The 25,425-nt window shown below is 47.9% G+C and overlaps 11 protein-coding genes and 1 non-coding gene across 12 annotated transcripts; 7 read left to right on the top strand and 5 right to left on the bottom strand.

Moving 5' to 3' along the window:
* Window positions 1-13: 13 nt before the first annotated feature.
* On the bottom strand, window positions 14-85 carry POJ06DRAFT_t69. The gene has a single exon. It is a non-coding gene; the product is annotated as a tRNA-His (tRNA).
* Window positions 86-1,950: 1,865 nt separating this feature from the next.
* Window positions 1,951-3,972, top strand: POJ06DRAFT_25399 (WD40-repeat-containing domain protein). The gene is made up of 2 exons (XM_056187705.1): window positions 1,951-2,145; window positions 2,210-3,972. The coding sequence occupies exons 1-2, from the start codon at window positions 2,022-2,024 to the stop codon at window positions 3,841-3,843; spliced, it is 1,758 nt and encodes a 585-aa protein (XP_056041385.1). The 5' UTR covers window positions 1,951-2,021; the 3' UTR covers window positions 3,844-3,972.
* Window positions 3,972-5,510, bottom strand: POJ06DRAFT_25392 (uncharacterized protein). Its single transcript, XM_056187695.1, has 2 exons — window positions 5,424-5,510; window positions 3,972-5,366 (listed from the first exon to the last, which is right to left on the bottom strand). Exons 1-2 carry the CDS (start codon window positions 5,457-5,459, stop codon window positions 4,101-4,103), a joined length of 1,302 nt encoding a protein of 433 aa, XP_056041384.1. The 5' UTR covers window positions 5,460-5,510; the 3' UTR covers window positions 3,972-4,100.
* Window positions 5,511-5,517: 7 nt separating this feature from the next.
* POJ06DRAFT_260502 (26S proteasome subunit RPN7-domain-containing protein) lies at window positions 5,518-7,272 on the bottom strand. Its single transcript, XM_056188498.1, has 5 exons — window positions 6,790-7,272; window positions 6,569-6,714; window positions 6,004-6,513; window positions 5,885-5,943; window positions 5,518-5,833 (listed from the first exon to the last, which is right to left on the bottom strand). Exons 1-5 carry the CDS (start codon window positions 7,123-7,125, stop codon window positions 5,697-5,699), a joined length of 1,188 nt encoding a protein of 395 aa, XP_056041383.1. The 5' UTR covers window positions 7,126-7,272; the 3' UTR covers window positions 5,518-5,696.
* A 151-nt stretch (window positions 7,273-7,423) lies between these two features.
* On the top strand, window positions 7,424-10,776 carry POJ06DRAFT_25364 (armadillo-type protein). The gene is made up of 5 exons (XM_056187665.1): window positions 7,424-7,780; window positions 7,849-7,949; window positions 8,007-8,141; window positions 8,192-8,889; window positions 8,945-10,776. The coding sequence occupies exons 1-5, from the start codon at window positions 7,640-7,642 to the stop codon at window positions 10,699-10,701; spliced, it is 2,832 nt and encodes a 943-aa protein (XP_056041382.1). The 5' UTR covers window positions 7,424-7,639; the 3' UTR covers window positions 10,702-10,776.
* Window positions 10,777-12,032: 1,256 nt separating this feature from the next.
* Window positions 12,033-13,123, top strand: POJ06DRAFT_201739 (NLI interacting factor-like phosphatase-domain-containing protein; the record flags this gene model as incomplete). The annotated part of the gene is made up of 2 exons (XM_056185251.1): window positions 12,033-12,995; window positions 13,046-13,123. 2 exons carry the CDS (start codon window positions 12,033-12,035, stop codon window positions 13,121-13,123), a joined length of 1,041 nt encoding a protein of 346 aa, XP_056041381.1.
* Window positions 13,124-13,253: 130 nt separating this feature from the next.
* On the bottom strand, window positions 13,254-14,265 carry POJ06DRAFT_260494 (peroxisomal biogenesis factor 11). The gene is made up of 2 exons (XM_056188497.1): window positions 13,792-14,265; window positions 13,254-13,740 (listed from the first exon to the last, which is right to left on the bottom strand). The coding sequence occupies exons 1-2, from the start codon at window positions 14,140-14,142 to the stop codon at window positions 13,387-13,389; spliced, it is 705 nt and encodes a 234-aa protein (XP_056041380.1). The 5' UTR covers window positions 14,143-14,265; the 3' UTR covers window positions 13,254-13,386.
* Window positions 14,266-15,426: 1,161 nt separating this feature from the next.
* POJ06DRAFT_25347 (uncharacterized protein) lies at window positions 15,427-17,436 on the top strand. Its single transcript, XM_056187643.1, has 2 exons — window positions 15,427-15,950; window positions 16,009-17,436. The coding sequence occupies exons 1-2, from the start codon at window positions 15,573-15,575 to the stop codon at window positions 17,272-17,274; spliced, it is 1,644 nt and encodes a 547-aa protein (XP_056041379.1). The 5' UTR covers window positions 15,427-15,572; the 3' UTR covers window positions 17,275-17,436.
* POJ06DRAFT_25343 (Squalene/phytoene synthase-domain-containing protein) lies at window positions 17,436-18,927 on the bottom strand. The gene has a single exon (XM_056187639.1). It carries the CDS (start codon window positions 18,771-18,773, stop codon window positions 17,598-17,600), a length of 1,176 nt encoding a protein of 391 aa, XP_056041378.1. The 5' UTR covers window positions 18,774-18,927; the 3' UTR covers window positions 17,436-17,597.
* Window positions 18,928-19,292: 365 nt separating this feature from the next.
* POJ06DRAFT_201238 (uncharacterized protein) lies at window positions 19,293-20,459 on the top strand (the record flags this gene model as incomplete). The annotated part of the gene is made up of 2 exons (XM_056185233.1): window positions 19,293-19,397; window positions 19,521-20,459. The coding sequence occupies 2 exons, from the start codon at window positions 19,293-19,295 to the stop codon at window positions 20,457-20,459; spliced, it is 1,044 nt and encodes a 347-aa protein (XP_056041377.1).
* An 827-nt stretch (window positions 20,460-21,286) lies between these two features.
* Window positions 21,287-22,214, top strand: POJ06DRAFT_25335 (uncharacterized protein). Its single transcript, XM_056187626.1, has one exon. It carries the CDS (start codon window positions 21,600-21,602, stop codon window positions 22,128-22,130), a length of 531 nt encoding a protein of 176 aa, XP_056041376.1. The 5' UTR covers window positions 21,287-21,599; the 3' UTR covers window positions 22,131-22,214.
* A 769-nt stretch (window positions 22,215-22,983) lies between these two features.
* POJ06DRAFT_25329 (uncharacterized protein) lies at window positions 22,984-25,375 on the top strand. Its single transcript, XM_056187616.1, has 2 exons — window positions 22,984-23,513; window positions 23,579-25,375. Exons 1-2 carry the CDS (start codon window positions 23,308-23,310, stop codon window positions 25,275-25,277), a joined length of 1,905 nt encoding a protein of 634 aa, XP_056041375.1. The 5' UTR covers window positions 22,984-23,307; the 3' UTR covers window positions 25,278-25,375.
* The last annotated feature ends 50 nt before the right edge of the window (window positions 25,376-25,425 follow it).

Genomic DNA, 25,425 nt, shown 5'->3' with positions numbered 1-25,425 from the left:
CAACCGCTTAAAATGCCGTTGCCCAGAATCGAACTGAGGTCTCTTCGGCCACAACGAAGTGTACTGACCACTATACTACAACGGCTCACGTCTACATTAAACAAAATAATTTGCCTTTTGGACTATTGCTGAACAGCCTAACCCTGAATCTAAATGTGAGTTTTAGATCGGTGAACATTCAACAAGTATTGTGAAGTTCAGAGTTTGGCATGTCAGCAGAGACCAACGCGTAAACAATTGAACTTAGGCATCTTCCTTGCCGGTGTCTCCTTCACGATATGGATTGACAGTATGTTAAGTCAGTCAAGCTCATCAGTTACCTCGACCCAGTTCCAAGCGGCTTCAGATGTTATCAATGGTTGCAATGTTGACATCAGTGACATGGCCCCGTGTAATTGTCGGTTCAGATTGCATCGCTTCGTCTTTTCCGAGTTATGGATAAATCAATGCGAATTTGTTGTCTGCTCAAAAAAGGGGCACGGCTTGTCATTGTAGTCTTTTTTTCCGAAGAGAATGCATGACTGTCGGTCGCAACCTCACTTCTTCCTTGTTTGGTTGTCACCTAAAACTGCTCGCCCTGTCGTCTATCCTTCTGTGCTATTTTCTCTTCCTACAACATATAAGTACAAGCAGCAGACCGGCTGACAGCTGATTACCTACCAGTTCACGTTTCTGAGAGCAAACTACCATGCATCCACATCGTCTTCTTTCATCTGCCATCATTGGCCAGCTCGCATCTATTACTGGCTTACTCGCAACCTTCTCAAGTTCATCACCTTGGAAGCGCAACCGCACCAGCAATCACAGCCTTATTCACAATCTAGCAAATTTCGTGGAGAAATGCAACACTCTTTGCATTGCCGTTCTTATCTTCAGCGTTCTTTTCCTTATCCTCCTTATCCTACTAAAATAGTTGACAGGACCACTTGGTGACCGTTGGTCTCGTCGTCGGGGCCGCTCGATTGAGTCCAAAGGCGACGTGTTAACCCCTCGATGCAGTTGCGGGTAAAAAGAAGTTCTCGGGGCTTGGAAAGGCCACTCCTCCGAATGGCTATTTCATGCCCAATATTGGCCTTTTGTCGCCCGAAGCTGGGCCGGCCCTTGGTTCTTCAGCAGGATTCAACGAGAGCTTCACAGCCGGGGCTCTATGGAATTTCACCGACCTGTCGTTCTCGGGAGTACCACTCATCGACGTTCCTGACAACTTAATTGAATGCTCCGGATTGAGGACAATCTGGTTGAATTCTGCCCGTGGTTGATGATGACGAAGGGACGCAGAATGATAGACTTAATGGAATGGCAAGACTGCGCGTACTTCGGAGCCGAGGTCCGTGTTAGTTACATATATCTATGACTTTCTGGAGACCTTGTATTCCCCAGTGTTCTGCGCCGTAGCCCTGTACTTTTGTCATCTCCCCTGAATCTCTCAAAAATGAGTTTGCGCAGACTGACGTATCTAACGATGTCTTGGCAAGGGCAGCGGTGCTCAATACACTCTTCATCAGTTCGGTGCTCATGGCGGCGATTTCAGACAGATTGGTTGCACACGTGGAGAGCGATTAGGGCCACTTCTACTCTGTTGTGGCGGATGTTTAATGGGTGTCGGGACTAGGATTTTTGAATGTCTTTAACATTCCTCAGTCCATGTAATTTAGATTAATTATCCATTTATAAGTTATCATACTGAATGAAGATGCCCCCATCAGCAGTTCCCAGACTAACCATCTCAGGACACTCCCCGCTATTCGGCTTACAGAATGCTCGCACGTTCGTATATAAGGCGTAGCGAAACCTTAGCGAAACCTAAGCGGGACATCTCGTCATGTCAATATGATCATAACACATAATCCTCACTACTACCTACGCTCTGCTTACAGGTTTGCGGGTGTAGTACCTTTGTCAGGGGTAATCGCAGAGAAAAATTTGTCTGAAGTCCCAACACAGCCGAGCCGAGCACAATTCATTCGCTGGTCGTATCAGACGCATTCGATATTTTTTGACGAGGACTGATTTATCCTAAAATGGTTCTGAAATCCACGTCTTCAACTAATCATACGGTGTACCAAATTTCTGGTACCAACACCTCGCGGTCGTTGCCGGATTGGGTTGCGCGAAAGAGACGTCGCGACCTAAAACATGATCCAGGTATATTGCGTTGGAAACATTTGAGAATGCTTCAGACGGAGTATAGCTGACCTAAATGTTGTAGAGTACGCGTCGAGAATTGAATTGATTCAAGACTTTGAGTTCTCTGAAGCCTCGAATAAAATAAAAGTTTCAGCGGATGGGAATTACGCGATGGCCACAGGAACGTATAAACCACAGATCCACGTGTACGATTTTGCTGAGCTTTCTCTCAAATTTGATCGACACACAGACGCAGAGAACGTCGACTTTATAATATTATCCGATGACTGGACGAAATCGGTGCACTTGCAGAATGACCGATCAATAGAGTTGCATGCGCAGGGCGGCATTCACACGCGAACGAGAATACCAAAATTCGGAAGGGCACTGGCCTACAGATATTCCAATTGTGACTTATACGTCGGTGCGTCGGGAAACGAAGTTTACAGGCTCAATCTCGATCAAGGAAGGTTTATGAATCCGCTAGACTTGGGTCCGGATATAACGGGTTGCAATTGTTTGGACATAAACCCAGCTCATGGTCTGCTCGCTTTCGGACTTGAGAACAACACGGTCCAGTTTTGGGATCCACGGAGTCGCACAAAGCTTCTCCAAATGCAAATGGATAATGATGACGAGGGTGATAGTAATTTCGGCATTGGCGGCGGTATAACTGCCCTGAAGTTCAACAATGATGGTCTTTCGCTCGCAGTCGGTACAAGCGCCGGACAGACTGTTCTCTACGATTTGCGAAGCCCGAATCCGTTGTTGAAGAAGGAGCAAGGATATGGGTTACCGATCAACAGTCTAATTTGGATCGAGGGAACCCGCGACGATTCGGACGGCAGAGCGCGAGTTTTATCTGCTGACAAGCGTATCGCGAAGATTTGGGATGCGGAGGGGGGCAAGCCATACACTTCATTCGAACCGTCCGTTGATATAAACGACGTCGCTCATATTCCCGATACAGGTATATTTTTCTTGGCTAACGAAGGAATGCCGATGCACACTTACTTCATTCCATCACTCGGGCCGGCACCATCATGGTGCTCCTTCATAGAAAACGTTACGGAAGAACTCGAAGAGGCACCAGTTTCCACAGTCTACGACAATTACAAATTCGTCACCAGAAAAGAGCTCGCTGCGCTTGGATTGGGTCATTTACTCGGTACAAATGTTGTGCGCAGCTACATGCACGGCTATTTCATAGATATCCGACTATATGAGCAGGCTAAGCTCATTAGCAATCCGTTTGCTTATCAGGAGCACCGTGAGCGCGAGATTGGTAAGAAGATTGCGAAAGAAAGAGAATCACGTATCAGAACTTCATCCAAGCTTGGCGTTAAGATCAACAAAAGTCTCGCTGAGAAACTTGCCAAGGCGGAGGAGAAGAAAGCCAAGAAAGAACTTCGTGAAGCAAGAATCAAGGCCAAGGCGAAAGCTGCAACTGGAATTGAGGAGGATGATTCGAAAGGTGAAGCCAAAATGGGAGATATCGCACAGGCTTCTGATACAAAGTCTAGTCTGCTTGACGAACGTTTCAGGACCGTGTTCGAAGATCCTGAGTTCGAAGTTGACGAGAATACTGTGGAGTTCCAGCAGCTTAACCCTACAAGATCTACTAAGACTGGAGAAGCTGTGCCTAGGGCTAGACCTGACTCAGACGAAGAGGAGTTTGATGACGATGATGAAGACGATGATGTTGTTGATTATTAGGTATTCGTGGGCATGTTCAAAGGGCGTTGTTATTGGCTTATAGAGGTCGGGATTGTGTTTTACAATTGAGACTGTACGATCTTTGGTCTTGGGAAATCTTGATCTTCTGACACTTAATATTAATCCCTGTGCATTTCTCAAACTGAAGCGTTCCTCAATAACATGGTATGCAGTATCCATAAAAGTCATCACGCAGATCTACAGAACAGTAGTCAATACAATATTATCCCAGGGGTTCAGTCCTCGGGAATAAGCTACTACCTAAACGTATATACCGGTCCTGCAAGGTCACTTACGAGCGGAGTAGGAGGCATCTCAAAGTGGAGCTCACCAGCACGCTCATGAATCTGACTGTTCCATAGACGTGTCTCCTGTTCGATCCTCGCCTTTTCCTTGTATCTTCTCAGTGCTGACCTAACTTCATTTGCAGCTCTCACAACACCTGCCTTGGTAACGTCGTTGTCGCTTGCGTTTGGGTATGTATCTGTGAATGCGGCAACATACCTCTCTGCTTTCACCGTCCATTCAGTAATGCATCGGACCTTCATGCGCAAAGCAGCACAATACTCACAAAAACTACCTCTCGCATGCGCTGACGCGTTCCGAAACAGCCAGGTCGCTTCGTTCTCATCATCACTATTGTTGGGACCAGTAAATTCTTCAAGTATCGCATATATATTGTTCACGGTGACTATGTCAGGGTCCCGGATATATAACTTATCGTCCATCTTTGTCATTCTGGAGCCTGTAAGCGAAACTGTCTGTATGGTGCTGTCCGGGCGTCGATCTTCTTGTTGTTGCGCATCAGGCGGTTGAATGTTAGTACTAGACTCTTGCTGGACGTCAAACTGTGAAGTCGTCGCGGTCGAGATATTGGGTCTGAAAGGATCAATATCGGTGCAGGGCGAGAGCTGTCTTGGCTGATTCTCGCAGCAGGAGATCTCTCGTCGCATTTGTTCTCGAGTCTGCTCAAATGAAGGATCATCAAACGGCGACTTCAGCTCCGACTGCGGAAGAGTCTCTGCATAGAATGAAACTGAATTGCGTAGTCGCCTTGACCGAGATTTATTTCTATCCCGTGAAAGGAGTGACAGTTCGCGTAATTCATTCAGGGTTCTATCGACTCTTGAAGTGTCCATCGTCCACCCGCAGTCAATCAATTCCTGCAACCGTCTTCGCCAGTGAGTGAGCTCCTCCCTGAAATCTATGATTGTCTCTGAGACAAACTTTGCTTTTATCCTGCGACAATTCCGAACGCGCCGAGTACGCCATCTTTCAGCAAACGTAAGCCTCTGCGCGGTCACATCCAGTCTGGCAAGTTGGGCATCTTCCGAGCCGCTATAGTAACAACGATATATATCAAGTCCAGGGTGCGGGCTAAGAGACGCTGGGTCCCATAGTCGTGACCGATAGCGATTGGCATCTGAGTCTGATAGTCCTTCTGTAAATAAAGAGGTATACGGGATGATTGTGGTGTTGGGCGATAAGAAATCCTTGTCGCTATGGTCGCCAGTGCCGCGACGCTGAATCAAAAGTGGTTACATATTTAAACACCAAAACATATTCAGATCCTCACATACCCCATTGAAGAGCTTTAAGAGCTCACGCAAACGCATAATGGCAATTTTGTCGTTGAATAGTTACGGACAATGATTTAGACTAAATATGAAGTGTAGCACTGCCGGATGTCCCCAGCGAGACGCGCGCCAGCTATTTTAGGCCACTTCGAAATGCAATGCGTACCCCCAATTTTACGGCCAATGCGATTCTTTATTAACTATTCATACAAATATATGACGTCTTCATCTCTAATTAAGATTGGATGCTTTAAATTTCTACGCATCATATAGGGACTAAGCGACTCGTTCCGAGCCGCTCATGCGCACAGCAGTGCCGTACTTTTGTAGTCGCGTCAATAAAACGTCGCCCTGCTTGATAAAAAGTTGGTACTGCGCATTCTTATTGTCTGGTCGGTTTGTTTCAATAATTCCTAAACATGTTAGAAGAATTCCGAGATATGTACTAAAATAGGAAGCGTTACCGTTGACACGATCGATTACGCAGTTGATTTTCTTTTGCGGAATGAACTTTGACAGATCACTGAACAATGTTAAACCAAGACAACTCAAGAACAGCATAATTCCACTATATTCAACGTACTTGTCTAGAAACTCGACACTAACACCGAATGCCTCGGCCATGCTCTTCAAACTGAGAGCCCGGTAAGACTCGAGAAGTTGGGAGTATCCCCTTCGACGCATTTCCTTAACATAGTACTTTGCATGTGGTGCTAGATATCGATTAACTTTAAGGTGGCTCTCATCCACCTCGACTAGTGCCTTGAAGAAGCTAGCGTAGTCACAAAGATACAGGGAGTTAGTCATAGTGGCAAGGGGCTCAATTGAAGGGGTGCTGGACAATAAGGAGAGAACTTCCGGCGAGTCGATGACTTTGGTCTTCAAAGGAACCCGACCAAGTGCGACTCCTGCGGCAAGCATGGCGTATTGAACGACTTCTTCGTAAGTGCAGAGTTCAGTAGATGTGAACGTAGACAAGCTGTCGAGTAGCAAGTCTGCCGCCTCCGAAAATTTCCGGATAGAAAGAGAGTATACGCCGTCGTAAGTTTTCAGCCTATTTCGTCTGTCCCAGTCTCCGCCTCGATCGATCAAGCTACGCAACTGATTAGTTCATAATCACTTGGCCACCGTTCCTCGAAGTCACTCACACTTTAACATTCTCCAGTTCGCGCCCAACAGCAGCCTTGTCATCAAAGAATATTCCAATCCGAATAATCGTGAACAGTATATCAATCTTTGAACCCAATCCTGGAGTTAGATCGTATGCCTTCCGTAAAGTAAACGTCGCTTTGTCCTATACGTCAAATATTCCGTCAGTACCTATCCCACATAAGACGCACCCCGCATAACAACTACAATCAAAGCTCACCTTATCACCAGCATCAGCCCAGAGCTCGCCGACCTTCACCCAGCCTTCAGCAATTTCCATCTCACCACCAGCCTGCTCAGCTTCAGCAATAGTCTTCTCTAAAGCCTTCACGTCGTCTGAGATCTTGGCTGACATAGCCTTGTATTTCTCTTCGTCCCATGGTATTTGTGGGAGATCTAATGACGTGTGCAAGTAATAATACAATGGAGCTTTGTTCCCTTTCTCGATAGCTGTAATAAGGCGCTTCTGTGATTCCTCCTGGAGAGCTCGAGGAAGCGTGGGAGTCCGCAAGACGAAGATGTCTTGTGCCAGCGATAGATCCGGAACTGAAGTCATGTTTTGCTGACGGGCGAGAGAAAACTGAATGATTCGTCCTAAAATAAATAAACCAAGTATCAACCAAGAATTGAAATAGATGGAGGCAGTATAACCGACGCACGAATCGATGATTCGGATTGGATACGTGGATCTAGTTGGTATATTATTGAGGGAAGCAATGAACTGTACGGCGTCACAACTGCCCAAGTGCCGTCGTGACTCGTATCACAAAAGTTCGGGGTTGTACCAAGTCTCACTGAACCCTTGGTAACTTACACATGGTACGGGGAAATAATTTTTGTAAGTACAACGGAGGCTCCGATTTGATTGTCGCAAGAGAAATGCCACTTTTTGATTGCAGTGCACTGTCCAGAGATTATTTGAGGCTAATAGTACTCACAGCAGGAGTTTTGTGAAACGGTCTTTGGTTGTCGGTAGTCCTCTAACTAATGATAGTTCTGCGGAGAACTATCGTGTCGGGGAATATCAACTGACCTATACTAGTCAAGTGAAGCTGCACAAATACAGTACCATGGCTATTGCTCCGGTGGACCTCCTCCAGGTTTTGCAAGCGGCGGTATTGCAAGATCCTGCTTCGGTCGCGACGCGAAAGGCCGCAGAGGCGCAACTGAAGACGTGGGAGACTCATCATGGGTTCTATTCCTTGCTACAGGTGTGTTTGGTGTTCCATCTATTACAATATACTACATATTACTTGCGAGAAACTAACTGGACTTTAAGGACGCATTTTTGGACACGTCACTGGCAACAGATATTCGGTGGATCAGCATTATCTACTTCAAGAACGGTATCGACAAGTACTGGCGCAAGTCCGCACCAAAGTGAGTTTGGAAATGCGTTGCATGCATTCCAACAGTGTGCTAAGTTGCTGTAATTAGTGCTATTGCAAAGGATGAGAAAGTCCAAATTAGATCCAAAATCACACAGACCTTTGGGATCACGAATGCCCAGCTTGCCGCACAAAACGCGTTAGCTATTGCGCGTATTTCGAAGTTTGATTTTCCGGTTGAATGGCATGTGGCCAAATAGAGTGTATAGTTGATTATTAGCTAATATCTCACAGGCCCTCCTTGTTTTCGGATATGCTCGGACTAGCTAAGGAGGCACATGATGGTAACGACTTTGTTCGGCTGAAACAGATCCTTGTCGTCGTCAATCAAATTGTTAAGACACTCTCTGGCGCTCGTTTTGGCAAGACACGTGTAGCCTTGCAACAGGCTGCTCCGGATGTTGTCAGGTTCGTGGGCCAATGGTATTTCGCGTTTACTCAGGAGTGGATGACTAGCTCCACCAACGTCGCGTCGCAGAACCGTAGCAGCACAGTGCCGGAACAACTCGAAGTCCGTGCCAATATCGGCTACCTTTCACTAAAGATATGTAGACGGTTAGTGGCGGAAGGATACGAATTTGCAAACCGACACCAAGAAGCGAGCGAATTGTTCCAGGCGTCGACTTTGCACCTAACCGCGTTCATTGAGAAATACATGTCATATCCATCGGAAATTCTGGAGAAGCATATACTGACATTGGGAAAATTTTATCAAGACTTATCCGAACGACAGCCTACGGCTTTCATTTTAATGCCGGGCTCTTTCAATTTAGTTCGATCATATCTTGCAGTGTTACAGACACAGGCAGCTTTCTTTCATCAGCCGAACTTCGGAGCCCAGGAATTTTGGGAAAGGGTGCTGGTTCGGGGATTGCTGTTATTACGAAAATGCACTAAGATGATCTTTGGAGATGGGACGGTTACAATCAAATGTAGGTTATACTGGAATGTTATCGAAATTGCCTGGAGGTCGGCTGACGTGGCTAGACCGAACACCCGAAGACCGAGAGGAGACTAAGTCAGCAGTACGCCGTCTCAAAGAAGAGCTATGTACGGACTCGTTCGTTGTCGGCGTGCATGACATTTTACTCTGGTCGTATTTGCGGTTACGACCGTCGGATCTCGAAAAGTGGGCGAACGAGCCAGAAGAATTCGTTTACGACGAAGTGCAGAATAGTTGGGAATACCAACTACGACCATGTTCTGAGAAAGTCTATATTGACCTCCTTCTCAACTTTAAAGAGCTGCTAAAGCCTCGCATTTTAGCAGCTTTTGAAGCGGCGACTTCGCAGAATGATATATCGGACGATGCGATTCTCGCTAGAGATGCGGTTTACTGTGCATTTAGCATTGGTTGCAATGCGCTATTCGAAGATGTGGATTTCGACAATATCTTCCTGCGGGTATTCGCTCCTCAAGTTGCTAACGCCGGTTCAGATGTGCCGTCTATACATAGAATCATCCTTCGACGAATATCGTTGATCATCTCGAATTGGATCTCCGTGAAGTGTGGCGCTGATGTGCGAAAGGATGTTTACGAGGCTCTCGCTCTACAGCTTGACTCTAGTCTGCCCCTCAACGATACGGTTGTTCAATTGACTGCTGCCATGGCACTTAAGAGTGCAGTCGACGAGTGGGACTTTAAACTAGACGTGTTCCTGCCGTATTTGGAGCTATACCTCACCCGCCTGATCGACATGATGGCTAAAGTGGATATGATTGAAACGAAGCTGTCACTGCTGCAAGTGATATCTGTGATTGTGGAGATGGCTGAGATGCGCATCATCGCCTTTGCAGACAAGATCGTTGCGCTGCTACCGTCACTCTGGGAACAGGCGGGCGACGAACATATTCTAAAAGGCGCAATTCTACAGACATTAACAAATTTGATACAGGCCACTGGTAAGCAGTCATATAAATTCTATCAACTCTACGTCCCACTTATTTCCGGAATTGTCGATCCAAAGTCGGATCTTCACGTCTATCTTAACGAAGACGCTCTTTTACTGTGGCAAACGACAATCGCAAATGCGCCAAGTGCAACGCCCGAACTCTTGGGTCTGTTGCCGATCCTTATTAAGTCGCTTGACCAAGGGACTGACACTCTGCGTATGGAACTCGTCATCCTCGAAGGATACGTCTTACTAGCACCTTCCTTCGTCGCTCAGCAATACGCGAAGGTAATTTTCAGCATTATGGCATCTTTCATTGGTGATCTCAAAATCGAGGCATGTCACACCGTCACACACATTATCGAACTTTTCATCCAGTCACTACCTCTCCACGAATACATTAACGATCTCGTCGAAACTGGTCTCCTAGCACGTATGACTGATTCTATATTTGACACCCACGAATCCGCGATCAACGTCACTCGCTATCTCACAATTTATGCACGACTTGCGCTCGCAGATGCTTCCGTTGTCGTCCGCTTCTGCGATGTGTACGGCTCCGAACGACGGCTCCCACCTAATGGCGGGAGTTCTTTAGGACCATTGCTAGACGTGTGGCTAGAAAAGGTCGAAAACATGGGGCATCCGCGTGTGCGCAAGTTAACCGCCATGGGCTTGGACGCAATGATGAGCGGACCCACGGGTCAGCACGAAGCAGTTCTAAGTCGACGAGAAGCCATAACGAAGGTCAGGAATGAAATTTTGGCTGAGTTAGAAGGAGATGAGGTTGATCTCAACATCGACACTTCTGTGAAGAATTTGATGTCGGGTGGGTATGGCTACAGCATGTAGATAGAATAATGTAGATAGTTATGAAAAAATAGCGTTGCATTGTATAGTTTGGTTAGCTTAGGTTGTATTCATTTGCGTGTGATAATATTGGGCGTATGTGTCTTTCGATGCATGGGGGACAAAGTGTAGCGGAGTATTGCATTTTGCCATTAACTGTCTTGACTTAAATGAATAATGACTATACTATTCCATTGACAGATTTTCTCAAGGTTTATGACTCCGTAAATACAGTCAAGTAACAAATAATGTATCAATCCAACGGGACAGCCAATGACACTGATATAGCACAGTCTGTTCTTATAGGAGATTGAAGGATTCTTCTGCCCATCTGATTCAACCGCTACCATCCTCAAAACGTAAACAGAACCGGTCTGCCACACATCTTCTGCTTCCGAGGGATCAAAAGTGTATGTTTCTGCAGATGGGGTGTTCAACTTTCTATAGAAAAAAAAAAGGAAAAAAAAGGAGATCTATCATCATGCCCAAGAAATTTATAGCGGCAAAGCCGCACTGGGTTAGGGCCGAACTACGCGATGGTCGAAAAAATTATTTTGGCTGGATAGGGCATCAGCAGGCGTTGGTACAGTGATCGGAATCTCACCAGCAGCTAGATCTCATACTTTTCGGCATTATCAAAGTGACGAAGTTAGAAAAATTGTTGGTACGGGATTGTCATTCTAGAATTTGGAGAAGATATCATAGTTGGATCTCTGTGGAAGCTTAGCGGACGACAACTGCGGCAGGCCTCCTAGATCGTTCAATTTATTCAACAGATCACCGCGGGGCGTCGTCGTTATCGCACGAGTACCTGTTTACTACTACATACACAGGACATCATGAGCTTTCCATTACTATGCCGCGCTCTTTTGGGCCGGTCAATGACTCGCAACGCAATGGCGCTTGCGGTCCGCACAGTTGCCCCGCCAGTACCGCACATATCAGCGTTAGCATTACCGATGACCAGATTTAGTGCGCTCGGCCGTTCATATGCGTCTGACTCGACGGACAAGAAAGATAGCAAAGGTCCTTCCAAGCCGCGGCCAAATCTGACCACTGAATCATTATTGTCGCAAGACATGGTAGACGCGATGGCAAACGAAGGCAAATCGACGAGCTCAAAGAAAAATGAAGAGCCCGCTGCATCCTCGTCGGCCGAAAGTGCAGAGGGCGAGAAGGCGGAGGGCGAGCAATCTTCGAGTGGAGCAAAGCCTGAATGGGCCGGGACAGCTAAACGCGCTGATTACCAGGCTGCGCGCGATGCTACCCGGACGCGACGTCTGTTGTGGTCATTCGCAACCGTCTTCTTTATCGGCGGTGTCACAGTCGTTTACATGAGTCGAAACTGGGATGAAGATGAGTGGCACGCCCATCGTGACGTCCCTAATGGCTACACACCCGGTCTTATGTTCAAACGTTTCAAGGCCAGATTCGACGGCGTCACGAACTACTACGCTGGTCCTTCGATCGAGCCTGAACTGCCGCCTTTGCCTAAAGACGACAATTATCAGCGATTTACATTAATTTTGGGTGTTGAGGACTTGCTGTTGCACTCGGAATGGACCCGCAAGGATGGTTGGAAGACATACAAGCGACCAGGTCTTGACTACTTTTTGATGTATCTCGCACAGTATTACGAAATTGTCCTCTTCTCTTCCGAGTCTGCCAATTTTGCCGAGCGCATGGTTATGAAGTTAGATCCATATCACGCGTTTATGACACACGCTCTTTTCAGGGAATCAACTTACTACATTGATGGCCAGATTGTGAAAGATATTTCCAACATCAACCGTGACCTCAGCAAAGTCATCATAATGGACGTCGATCCTGTGGCGTACTCAAAGCAACCGCATAACGCTATTCCCGTCAAACGATGGAATGGTTCAAAGGACGACAAGGAGCTCGTCAAGCTTATCCCTCTCCTCGAGTATATTGCCAATAGCGACGTCAAGGATGTCAGAAAGGTTTTGCAGACATTTGAAGGATCAGAAGACTATGGCGAAGAATACGAGCGCCGAGAGCGTGAGTTTCGCAAGAAGGCGTACGAATTATGGGAGCAGCAGAAAGGCCGGGCGGGTCTTTCGTCGTGGATTGCAAGGGTGTTCGGTATGCCAGTCCCACAGGCTGACAAGCCTATGATCGCGCAGGATTTCTACAGGCAAGAAGGAATTAAGAACTACGAGCGGATGCAGCAATTCATTAAGGAGAATGGCGAGAAGATTCTTGAGGAGGAGAAGCAGCGAGAACGTGAGTTCTTGGAGCGGCAGAATTTCACGCTTGGTAATGTCATCAAGGGGGTAAGTTATTTACCGGTCTAGGAATATGCGACGCGTGCTAATGTTCGTAGGTCGTTGATCCTCAAGCGCAGGCTGCTGCTGCTGCTCAGGCTGCCCAGGCTGCCCAGGCTGCTCCAGCTTCAAAGTGAATATTGCCGTGAGTGATGTATCGTTAAGACTTGGGTCATCGTGTACGTCTATGTGCTTTATGGCTGAACACGAGCATCATGGTGTTAGACCGAATACGCAATATTGGCTCATGTACTATATGTCGCTCCAAATATAAAAATGTTTTTCATTATTACGGCAAGAAAACTCTATTACTAAACGATTACATACATTACAATACCCAATGGCCAAGAAATTCATCAGCGAAGATCTCCTGCGTTACACCGTACAGATAGCGTCTTGTCTACGCAGTACTGTTCCACTGCACAGACGCACCGATCAAACTGGAAACCATGCCTGCAAGACCAACGACGGACTCGTCAATAGGCACTAACTGGAGACCCGACATTGGGATCGAGCTGTCGAGAAGATCAAGGACCAGCTGGGTGCTATTAGCGGCCTGTTCAGCTCTGACCTTCTTGATGGCGACAATATCCTTCTCGGCCTGCTTCGCGAGAGAGGCTTCACGATTGCTGAGGCCAATGTGTTTGTATACGGCACCGGAGATGCTGAAGACGATTCCTGCGAGCCAGAATTGGTAGTATAGTTTCTGAGCCAGTTCGGGATTCTTGAGAGTTACAAGCTTCGTGCCGTGGGCCTACCTACACGTTAGACGACCTTATCCCGCTACGGCGAACATGATACCTACAAAAATCAAAGTGTCGATTGTGAGATAGGCAGAGTACGCCAATTGCCTGCCGACAGCGGTATATCTCAAAACAGCGTCGCCAGTCTTATTGTCGTATGCAACCGCAGCAGCCTTCAAGTGCTGCAGCGGCTTGCCGATTCTGATAATCTTTCGAGCAGTAGAGAACTGGGACATGAGGCCACGCCAGGCCACGAGTGTAGCCTTGTCGCCGCCTGTACGGGCGAGATACGCGGCGTAGAAACGGGCAAAGTACTGGACCAATCGCATCACCTTGTCACGACCGATTGTCGTGTCAAGGTAGCGCAGCAGATGCGCTGCGGTTGGATGATAGACGAGCGCGTCAGCAACCATTGTGGACAAGCGAGTAATTCTGTGGTGATCTTTTGCGGTCCGGAGGCGCTAAGGAAAATGGTAAGGGGGAGGAACTTTTTTAGTACCAAGTGTTCACAGGATATATCGAGATGACGATGGCGGGGAAGCAAGGGCGGGAGACAGGACGAAAGGAAGCACGTGCCGGAGTGCGGGCCGCTAACCCCTGCCCTCGTCGATTCCACCCGGCTGACGTTCCGAGGTCATCATGAATACATGTCCTTTGCTCCTTTACGTGACTATTTAAATAGTATATCATATTTTCGTACATACACATTATATTCACGCGTAGATGTGTCATATTATAGGCAACCGGCTGCTGTGTGAGAGCGATGCAAGATCAGACGTCATCGTCAGGTTATTGCGGGTCTGGGGCAGCTGCAAAGCTGAAGCACGCTATGGAAATGGAAACTGGTCAAGTGATTAGGTAACTTGGGATTAGAACTGGAAATGCAGTACTTTATCAATTATCATCATCATTGATAATAATACAGTGTAGCAAAGACGAGGGTCTTCTAGTACGATGACGCCAGGAATGATGCAAGTGCCAACTACTAGTCTACTAAAGCTCCTTCAACCCTCTCTATTGTTTGATTGCAGATTTTTGAAGCCAATACATCAGGCTCCCCATAAAATTGTAATGGGAATCCGAACTTGTGTTGGAAATACCGAAGTTGTCCTGTCGCTTCTCGGTGCTGGATTCGTGCGTAATCCCCGGTCTCGTTAAGCTAACGTTATGTCGTAAAATACAGATGACTTCAACGGACAGTCATACAGTCGCCTTTACCTAGGGAATGGGGAAAGGAATGAATAAGCGATGTCCCTGACGAACGATCCGCGGAGCATGATGACGTAACACTAGTCTCCAGATTAGCTTAGCTAGCCAATTAAGGCATACGGGACCATTTAAGTTACCGAATCAGTTCGGTGAAACTCAGTAACTTTTTGCACACCAGCAGCGCGGAGCTTTGTCGGCGTGGATTCTTCTTGTAGTAGGCCACAGCGACCAAATCATTATTCCGTTCAAATTGTTGCATAAGGTCAAACTACGGCAGGAAATAGAACGGACAGCGTAAATATACAAATGTATTCTGACAGCTACAACCGTAGAAGTGTTGCTGAAACGCATTGTGAACTGCAGCAAGCTGCATTAATCTGCAAACCTTATCCACCATGCGAAATACACTTCCGTCATCGCCCCGTCCGCAACCCCGCCGGCAACGTTTTTTGTTTGTTTTTTGTCGGCGCTCATCTCTCTCCTAGTCGGATCCATCCTTCGCTCCCTCCCCTTTTCGCGCCACTCTCCCTTCACAGAGCTCATTGGCAGCCAGATCCGTCGACTGCGGGAAATTATCCTCGTGTTGTCTTGTGTCTGCGCGCGACGCGAGCGACTTGTCATTTTTCTGTGCGCGATGTCGGGCGTCGTGGTCTCCGCCCCGCCCGGAGTCCCGTCATACTCGGCTGTCCAGTCCCAGGCACAGACTCAGTCGCGACCACGTTCTATTGAGAACATGCACAGTCAGTCTGTCATAACTGCACGAGTCGTGCCACAGCACTCTCCCGCGGCCGTCTCTGCTCTTGCCGACAATATTTCCACTCTCTCGATTTCGCCTCGAACGCCGATCCCACCACAGCTACAGCTTCGCAACCAGAATCAGCAGGGAACCACTGTCCCTGCGTCCTCAGCGTCCGCCGTGGTCAGAGCGTCTACCGAGACGGATGAGCGCAGCAGCATGAATAACGACGTCATAATTCGCAATGGCTGGCTGTTGAAACGTGGAAAGCGATGGGTATTTACATTTTGTGTAGTGCCTGCACTCTTGGCATGGCTAATTCTCATGAACATAGACTTGGGCTCGACGATGGTTTGTACTACGTCCAGCACAATTGACTATTTATAAAAACGACTCAGAATACAAGGCGGCCGATATTATTCCCATCAGTGATATCAACACGGCGGCTATTCTGTCGGAGAAGTCCGATTCGAAGCGCAAAGCTCATTTCGCTATATTCACACCAAGTAGGAATTATCATCTACAAGCGAATACTCCAGTCGAGGCAGAAGACTGGGTCACAGATATCAAGATGGCTGTGAGACTGGCCGAACAACAATTAGAATTTCTCCGTCGGCAATCCGCCGCAACGTTCCGAGCACCGAATTTTCAGGGATCCGCAGAAAATGTGAGATCAAGTGAGAATTTGGCCGGCATATCACCATCTGTACCCCAACTTACTGTAGTACCTGTGACGGCAGCGCCTAGTGATCAAACGGATGAAAACGCCGAGACTGTTGGACGCCCCTCACTCAGTGATGATCATCATCAACAACATCAACAACAACAACAACACAACCACCACCGCCAACATCATGCTTATGGCTCTCACCACGTTCATGGCCAGATGCTGCACAATCAGCACCAGCAGCCCCAGCATGAGCAGCATGAGCAGCACCAGCAACAGCATCATCCACGTCAACGCCTCGCTAGTCCAATCGAGAGCGATCTTCCATTATCGCCGACGACAGCTGCACATGATAGCATTGCGCGGTCGCGGTCGCCGGACCAAAGTATACATAACGGCAGTTCGTATGAATTTTCGGGCGCCGAAGACCTTGGATTCTCATCTGGTGCTTCCGAATACGGCGTCCCGATTTCTAGTGCCAATCTTCGCAATCCGTCTGACATCCAGCTCTCTGCACCCGGCCCAGCCGGCCAGCCCCGCACAAGTACGAGCACGGCTGATAACCATGTCGCTCATGATCTTGCACAGTTAGAAAAAGACCGTGTTTTGGAAAGCGGCTATCTTCTTCGTCTAGTCAGGCGATACAATCAATGGCGCAGGAAATGGGTCGTGCTCCGCAAAGGGAGTCTCGCGTTTTATAAATCCGAGGATGAGTACAAACCGCTCAAGATCATCCCTCTGGATCATATCATAGACGTAATGGAGATTGACCCAATGTCTCGGTCGAAGCAGTATTGCCTACAAGTTATTCTACCCGAAAAGCGCCTCCGTCTGTGTGCCGACACAGAAGAGGATCTTACGCGGTGGCTAGTCGCGATTAAGGCCGCCGTGGTGAGGTATAAGAAGGAAATGGAAAATAACGAACATAAATAACAACACGATGCCTCCCTTTTGTTTTAACACATGGCGTACACCGGGATGATTTTGTGATTTTGATGCCTGGGACATCTTTGAAAGACATCATTGAAAAGCGGTTTTTTTTTTTTTTTTTGGATGGTACTGTGTTGGGGCAAAACGGTTTATAATGATTACACGAATGTACAAGATATATAATTAATGACATAATTAATGGCTTATTACGCTTGTCGAATTGAAGGATTATGATGGCGGTCCGAAGAATACATAAGTACATAGCTATGTACATGTCTTGATATGCCAAACATGACTAATATACACAAAATCACTGAAGCAGCAGATTATATCTTCCGCGATCGATATGCCCAGTACATCTTCCAGGGCAGAATCCAGTCTTTGACCCTTAACTTTGGACTGAACAAGTCGAAATCAAACTTCTCCAGTTTTTCCAACCACACTCGAATCGGAACGGCAAACAACACTGGCGCAAACATCGCGTCATCAATGTTCCTGCGACCGCCCTGCCGACTGACAACTTCCTCGAACATTGTCCGCGCTGTGATAAGTTGATCGTTCGCATGCGTGGCGACCTCGAACACAGCGTCAGCAAGTTTCCGGCGAATTTCGCTATCCCGGACATCGATTCGTCGCAACACATCTTCCTCTCGCACGGCATGCCGGACCATGACATCAACCGGCAACAGCACTCGTCCACGACGCTCAATCATGCCCGGAAAATCTGACAAGACCTCGACTACGCCCATGGCGCGACCGATGTGCGAGCACACGTGTTCGGCGGCGACTGCCCGCGAACTCGGCATGCTCTCGCCAAGCAAATACAGCATTGACGAGTACGCTGCCTCGCCGTAGTCCGCCAATGCCGAGATATTCGCGAACGGCGGATCGCCGACGCGCGTCGTTCGTGCGTCAACCATGCGAGTGAAAAATCCGCGTGTATATGAATGCGTGCGGATCGCTTCTGTGAGAAGTATCGCGACAGGTTCCGACGGTGGTGTCTTGCCCGCAAAAATGTCCTGGATCGTTTGTTTCCAGAATTGAAGACGGAGCCGGGCGGACGCCGCACTGGAGCCTGACGCCATTGAGATGGTTGCCGACGAGGTCAGCGGTGGGTGGCTGGCGTGTTTAAGTGCGGCTGAGAGTGAGGACAGCGCAATGTGTGCGTCTCGAGAAGGGCCTGGTATAAATGGCGTTATAAGATTCGGCGACATGAAGCTGCTTTCAAGCATGGACGCGCAATATTGCTGCGCCCTCGATATCGATAGGCGGGACCGGTCGGATTCCGGCGCTGATGATGTCGACGGCGAATCAAGCGACTTTGGCGGGGGCTCTTGTACACGTGCAGTCTGTGTATGTGTGTGCGTGTGAGTATGCGAATGCGAGCTGCCTTCATCGTGGGAATGTGAATGCGAATGACTACTGCGGATCGCACTCATTCGGCAACCACGTCCTTGCTGCATTGCGCTCCTGCGGCAGATCGCCAGTGTGTGTGCCGACATGTCGTTCTGAGACTCGTTCAACAGTGATCAGAACAATGTAGGCGAGCTGTTTGTGCTCCAGCTTATCGGTTGGATCAGTCGGGAAAGACAACCTTGACACCGAGGAGGGCGGCGCGCTGGAGCCGGGTAAGCATTTCTGTATCTTCTATACGTCACTGCAACGGATTCTCGAGTAAATTGAAAGGCGCTCATCGCCTTCATTACAGGCGCACAACAAGTATAAGTCACGATAATTGCATCTATAAAGACTAGCAATATCATAAGTTCTTAAGTATTTTCGCATTTGGAATTGGCGAGACTTGAGACTTTGCAAGCCGAATTAGTAGTACCAAGTCGCGGTGGGAGTTCAGAATTTTGAAACCGAGCTCCTAGAAGCCGTGGCAGATATTATCGTTCACTAATTACTGGTCGCATTTCTTTGCTGGATTGACAATTCGGATTTTGAGGGCAAGATCTTACGTTGCAGCACGGTGTCTGTCGACCGCGTAATCTCAACAGATCGCTCGACACCTCATCGAAATGGGGATGCATGTACGCACCTCTCGAGCGCAAGGCGCAGTCCAGAAACTCCGAATGTATGCGAGGCTACAGAGTCAGTCAAGCTGGTCGGCGCAACAACATCCTGTCGCGGACCGTGGCACTGGCAAACACGTGCCGCTCATGAATTGCAAAGATGGACGTCATGGCATGGCTGGTATGCACGGCAACAGAAGGGGGATTAAGAGGAAGCTGGAGCCACCGTTTAAGCTGGCATCGCGAAGTAGTTCTACGCTGCCTTACACGAATTCTGGCGCTGGACGCGATAATAAAGCGACTGAGGTCAATCTGGTGGACACCATGCAGTCATTCGTGAGTTCAGATAAGCAAGTCGTCGAGCAAAATGAAGGCCACGACATACAAAGCGAAGCGAGGGCTCAGGAGCTGGAGAAGCTGCTCTCTCTGAAAAGGTTTCAGGATACTAAGATGGAGGAGAATACAGCCATAGTCCAAGAGACTAGACGGAAGAAGCTATCTGAGCAACTGCAAATGGCGGCTCAGCAAGGACAGGAGAAAGATCAGGGATTTGAACTAGGTCTAGGTGATGGGGCATTGCAGGAGCAGGCCGAGGCTAAGCGGTCGCCCTTGGCGGAGCTGTTTCATGGCCTGCAAAAGGCTGCTGAGGCTAGAGAGAGACAGCGGCAGAGGGCGGCAGATCTGAGAGCACAAAGGCGGCAAATGGAAGCGCAATCGCAGGTGCTACCGAGTTTTGAGTCTGCGGACATTGCGAAGATCGTTGAATCTGTTCCTGTATCTAAAGCATCGAAGTCGAAACAAGACAACACCGCAGCCGTTGCTGCCCTTAGGCAAGAGCAAGCTCTAAAGAAGGAGATGGTAGCTGCAGAGGCCAAATCGAGGAATCAACAGAAGAAGGCGACCATGCAGCATCGAATTATCTCGAACGTCCCCAACACCGAACTGCCCAAGTCAGGGTACGTGGACCTCGTCGACGAGGAGCGCGCATACCACTCCCGTCTGTCATTGCAAGAGGTACAGCAGCGGCTACCACTTGGACATAAATTGATTAGAGTTCAGTTGGAGGATTCTAGGGGAAAAGGAAGCTTGATGGTAGTAAGAGTTATCAAGAAGAAGAACTCGGATTTGTCAGGCGCTGAGCGTGTCCAGTTGGTGGCTAAGGGGAACGTATAGATTTTGTAATTGCAAAGGGAGTTTACGATATTTAACGTATATTTGGGAAATTTATACCTCTGACTTTTTTGGTACTCGAAATTGGGATATAGAAGATTGTTCTGTTCGGCGTATGGTTCATTTGAATGTCTGTATAATTTCCGCCGTTTATTTATAGGTGTTTTGTAGCAGTGAAAGACTTGGTACAGAAAATATATTAGATATTGTTTGCGTTCTACGCTTAAAAAGTAACGCGATTTTGTGGAGCATGTTAGACCGTGCCATTGATGCGTGAGGTGGCGTGGCTGATGTCATTTGTTAGCCCCTGACACGTTATGAGGCTCGAGAACTCAGGATGTTTATATTGCACAGCTCGACGTCCGTATGGTCAGCCAGGTCTAGCAGTGTCACGCTGCAGGCATGGGAATCACGATACATAACTTCTCTGATGAGATGCTCGTGGGGGTGTCGACGAGCCGAACAAACTACTAGTATGCTCCGTCTTGCGAGCCTTGACGCTGCATGGTCCTGCTAACTCTTTCACAGGTGATCCTAATGTGCCCCCAGCCGAGTAGTTCTTCCCAGAGAAGCCTTTTGTGGAGTTAGATCTGCCGAGCTCCCAGTCTACTCACACCTATGTCCCCTCGTCGCAATTGCGTCCAATCACGCCTCCGCCTGAGGACACGCCTGGTTCGAGTTCACCGTTGTCTAACTGTCAATGTATCTGGATAATGCGCCTGCGGATCGTGCAGTAACTGGGATTGTGGTGGTTGTCGAACTCTGCAGCGCCGTTTCAAGACCGAGGGGCAGGCACAGCTGGCGCACTCAATTTTGCAAAGCGATCTTCATCATCTGGTGGATACTCTAATTGTCAGTGATGGCGAGGAATTCTCCGTGACAGTTGAGGAGTATGAGCGACTCTGCTGCAAGGAGGTCAAACGCAATCACTTGAAGCTATATCGTACTCCGCTCGCCTTTGATCCATCCACCGCATCCGCAGATCCGCGAGATCTACCGGTTGATTCATATTTTGGGGTTGTGGGTTGTGGCTCGGTGATGGCACGGCTAATACGGCGGAAATTTCGGCCGCAGACTTTGGCAGCGAGACTCATGACTGGTTGCGATCTTACGTTGACCGACTCAACAGCTCTTTGAAACCAGATGCTCCTTAGCTCCACTTGGCATCAAAGATTGCAGAATGCGGCTGGCACGGCCGTGAGCGGGTATTTACGCAACCATGATGTTCTCCGCTACAGGATCGCGTGCCCGCAAGGAGGACGGTACGCCCGCAACCCTGTTCTGGATGGTCTTCGGAAACTCGGCCTCCTCTACGACAAAAGCGGCGGTATTCCTCCTGCGTATATGAAAGAACTCCGCCTATTGAACAACAAAAGCGGTGGTATTCCGTCATCATATATGACGGCTGACGAAGATACGCGTCTGGCCGTTATTGGTGGCCTGATCGACAGTGACGGTAGTTATAGTAAGAGATATAACAACTACAAATTTATCCAGAGCACCGAAGGCCACAGAAAGATTGTATATGATCTAAAGGAGTTGGCGTCCAGCTGTGGCATCTCGGTCACAGGTGTTCATCTAGAGATGAGAAAGCCTGAGTTTGGAGCCGAAAGTACGTTTAAGCCAGCTTATATCTATCTTGGTAAGGGTTCAGTCAAATTCCAGAAGCTGTAACGCCCCGTCACATAGTGTAACGTCACAAGTGACAAGTGGCACAGGGTTTGCGTACGCGGCACGAGGCACGTGCGGATGCGGTGCGACGTACGGAAGCTGCACGCTCCCCAGAATCACATATGTGATGATATGTGATGTGTTAAATGTTTAATGTATAAATAGTCGACATGAGAGCGGGAAGTGGAAGGGGAAGGCTTCAATATACATTTCTCAGGGACAGTGAATACTATCGTACAACTTCCCTCACGTTACCTATTTCGTGCTCCCACCTCTTTTGTGTGGTGCACGTTACAGAAGCATCTGCTCCTACCTCGCAAGAAGATGAGTCTGGAAGAGACCTATTACACTCATGATGCCCGCCCTTTCACAGTCTCAGACGCACCAACTGGCGAATATAGAGCAATCGAAGTCAGCAGAGGCCAATTCCAACTCGCCAACCGTCTTGTCGTCTACAACTAACCCTGAACTTCAGGTCAGTGTGATGGAACAATAGCTCAACACATTGTCTTGTCTTGCGTTTGTCTTGTGGTTGTCTTGCGCTTGTCTTGCGCTTGTCTTGTCTTGATATTGTCTTGATATTGTCTTGTGTTTGTGCGTTTGTGTTTGTCTTGTGTTTACATTGTAATAATTGTTCTTGCTTTTAGAAATCGATGTCAATTAGCGAAACTAGTGTGTGTTATATGTAAGATAGGAAACGAGTGGGATGTTTATACAGTATGAGATAATATTACCGTGTTGAAAGATTCATTGTTTCTTTTGTTTTTGGTAAGATTTCAAAATTAAGGTTCGCACATCGGCACATTTGGAAAAAATCGGAAAATATGGTAGACAGGGCTAGGGTTCACCCTAATTATCGGGACTAACCTTTTTGGATGCACCATAGTCGACTTGCAGCTCACGATTAGCAAATATATAGCAGTATAAGCAAGTACGACAGCATGCAATATAATCTAATTCCTAATGTGTACATTACAATATAGCTAAAGAATATTCCGCCAAATAATACCCTGACCCTAAATCTAGGGATTCCGCGGAGAACTTCGTCGACAACAAGTCTCGACGGTAGATGCGAAAAACAAAACGGAAATGAACGCCCCCCTGGCAGTCAGCGAGCCGACCATGGTTTTGCGGTATCCCGAGCGCTCTGATGCCACACCATTGATAAGGAGACACCAATATGGGAATCACGATACATGAGTTTCCCGACGAGACGATTGTGGGAGTGTTCTCTTGGCTCGGATCTCATTGCTTCCTGAACGTGTCCCAAGTCTGCTCGCGCTGGCGCGTGCTGACTCGCGTAGACCATATCCTTGCGAAACATATTAGGAATCACTTATGTGAGACTCATCGAGAACGGGAATATCTGGATGTTATTCAACATGGGTATTTATTTTGCGGAAGATTATTATCTACATTGCGCTGTCGGCTAATGCCATGGCATACAGCAGTACCAGAGTATCATCAGACTCCGCGCCATTGCCACCAAAACCTGCGCCACGTGAAAGCTGGATATATTTTCTCTATCTATACATGTTGCGACGAAAATTAGTGGCAATGGAACTATATCCGAAGTATCGTATCTACTGCAACGACATGACTCGAACTCACCCACACTTCGAGTGTTCTACATTCTCAGCTGACGGATCACTCTACATCGCTGTGTACCGCGATCGGCGAACTTTGCCGACACCGCTGCGAATTATTCGTGTGTACAATGTGGCCGAAAATTTGCCGACACTGTCTCATTCGTTCGTATTTACAGCTGACACGGATCGCGCTGCGTCTGATGTTGTAGTTTCTCGTGACGTTAAATCTCTCGCTATCGCATTCAACATCGGCTACGTTGAGGTTTATAAACTCAGACTAGCGGGATACAAGAGCGAATTCTCCCAGCAGCCATCAAACCAGTCCCCGTCATCTGCATCTCAGGAAGATATGGCTTCGTCAATTTGCGAGAAGATATATAGTAAGCAGTTTCCGTCTTCTATCCACTCGCTCGCCGTGTCTTCGGGTGCTGAAATGCTTGTTCTTGGCTGTCGCAGGCTAGGCGGACTGACTATCATCAATCTAACGTCTGGCGCCGAGCTCGATGTGCCGCATTACCGCCTTGACCTTGAGATCGGGCTGCAGGCCAGAGATGAAGCATTATGTCTACGCGGCTGGAATGAAACGATTGTAATGCGAAGTTTTTATGAAGAAGCGTGGAATGAAAAGGAGAATCTATGGACTTACTTTGAAGAGGTTCTCAACAATATGGAGTCGACGTGTGTGCAGCTGGAGGAAGCGGTCAGTTTGACCAGGAGGAATTTTTTTGTTGGTACCAAGATGATCAGAGAACCGATCACACACTGGCAGATAGGACATGATGAAGACGATTGGGAAGGCATGATATATGAAAATGTCACTAACGTCGAAACCGAGATAAACGCAAATGCTCAATATGCTGAAGTGGCTACGGCCGGGTCTGATGGGATAGCGTCTGCTGCTGCGCCATGGCCAATTGCCTCTACTCATGCCAATGGCTCTGTAGATGGTCTGGCTGATGCTGCAGATGGAACTGACGACGCACAGACTGACTCTAGTGAGGATGACAGTGTAGCTGAATTCGATGTACCTATGGTGCAGTCCCATGAAGTGCGTTTGTATTACATGCCAGACAACGACGAGGAAGACGTTCCCAATGGCAACGAAGCTCTACTACGAGACGCGGACGAAGAAGGCGTCAGGGCATTCAAGGTCCTCGCCGAGTGCGATGGAGCCTATAGAGTTGTCTTGAATGATGACACTAGCCGTCTACTAGTAGCACAACCTGGTACTGTGCGGCTGTTTTCGCTGGGAAACGACCTTCTAAATACTATTTCGTCTTATTGTCCTGCTAGGACGAATAACGAGAATCTTTCTTTAATGAATCGATGCATGAATCTCATTATTGAAAAGGAACTCAAAGATCAAAGCGCGCCCTTGATGGGTAGACAGTTTCGGATCAATTTGTTTGACAAGCCTGTAATTGACATCTGCTTTATGAATTCATCCGGTATAGTCGTGGAATACCCCGACGAGCTTGTGGTGTACGAACTGTCACCAGGCCCAAGACCGTGTATTAATTTAAGAATGACTCTAATCGGTGAAATTAAGGCGGAACTCTAGTGTGCTGCTTACTTTGGGACCTTAATTGGCGTTGTTTCGGAATCAGGACAGCGGGATATTAATGCGACCGGTATATACTCATTAAATGAGACGTGTAATATAATGCTTGTTTGGAATTAATTCGATCAATGATCTTCCACACCCATAT

The sequence above is a fragment of the Lipomyces tetrasporus genome (assembly GCF_029532465.1).
Source record: "Lipomyces tetrasporus strain NRRL Y-64009 chromosome Unknown POJ06scaffold_10, whole genome shotgun sequence".
NCBI classification, from domain to species: domain Eukaryota; kingdom Fungi; phylum Ascomycota; class Lipomycetes; order Lipomycetales; family Lipomycetaceae; genus Lipomyces; species Lipomyces tetrasporus.
This window is presented reverse-complemented; position numbering and strand designations above follow the sequence as displayed.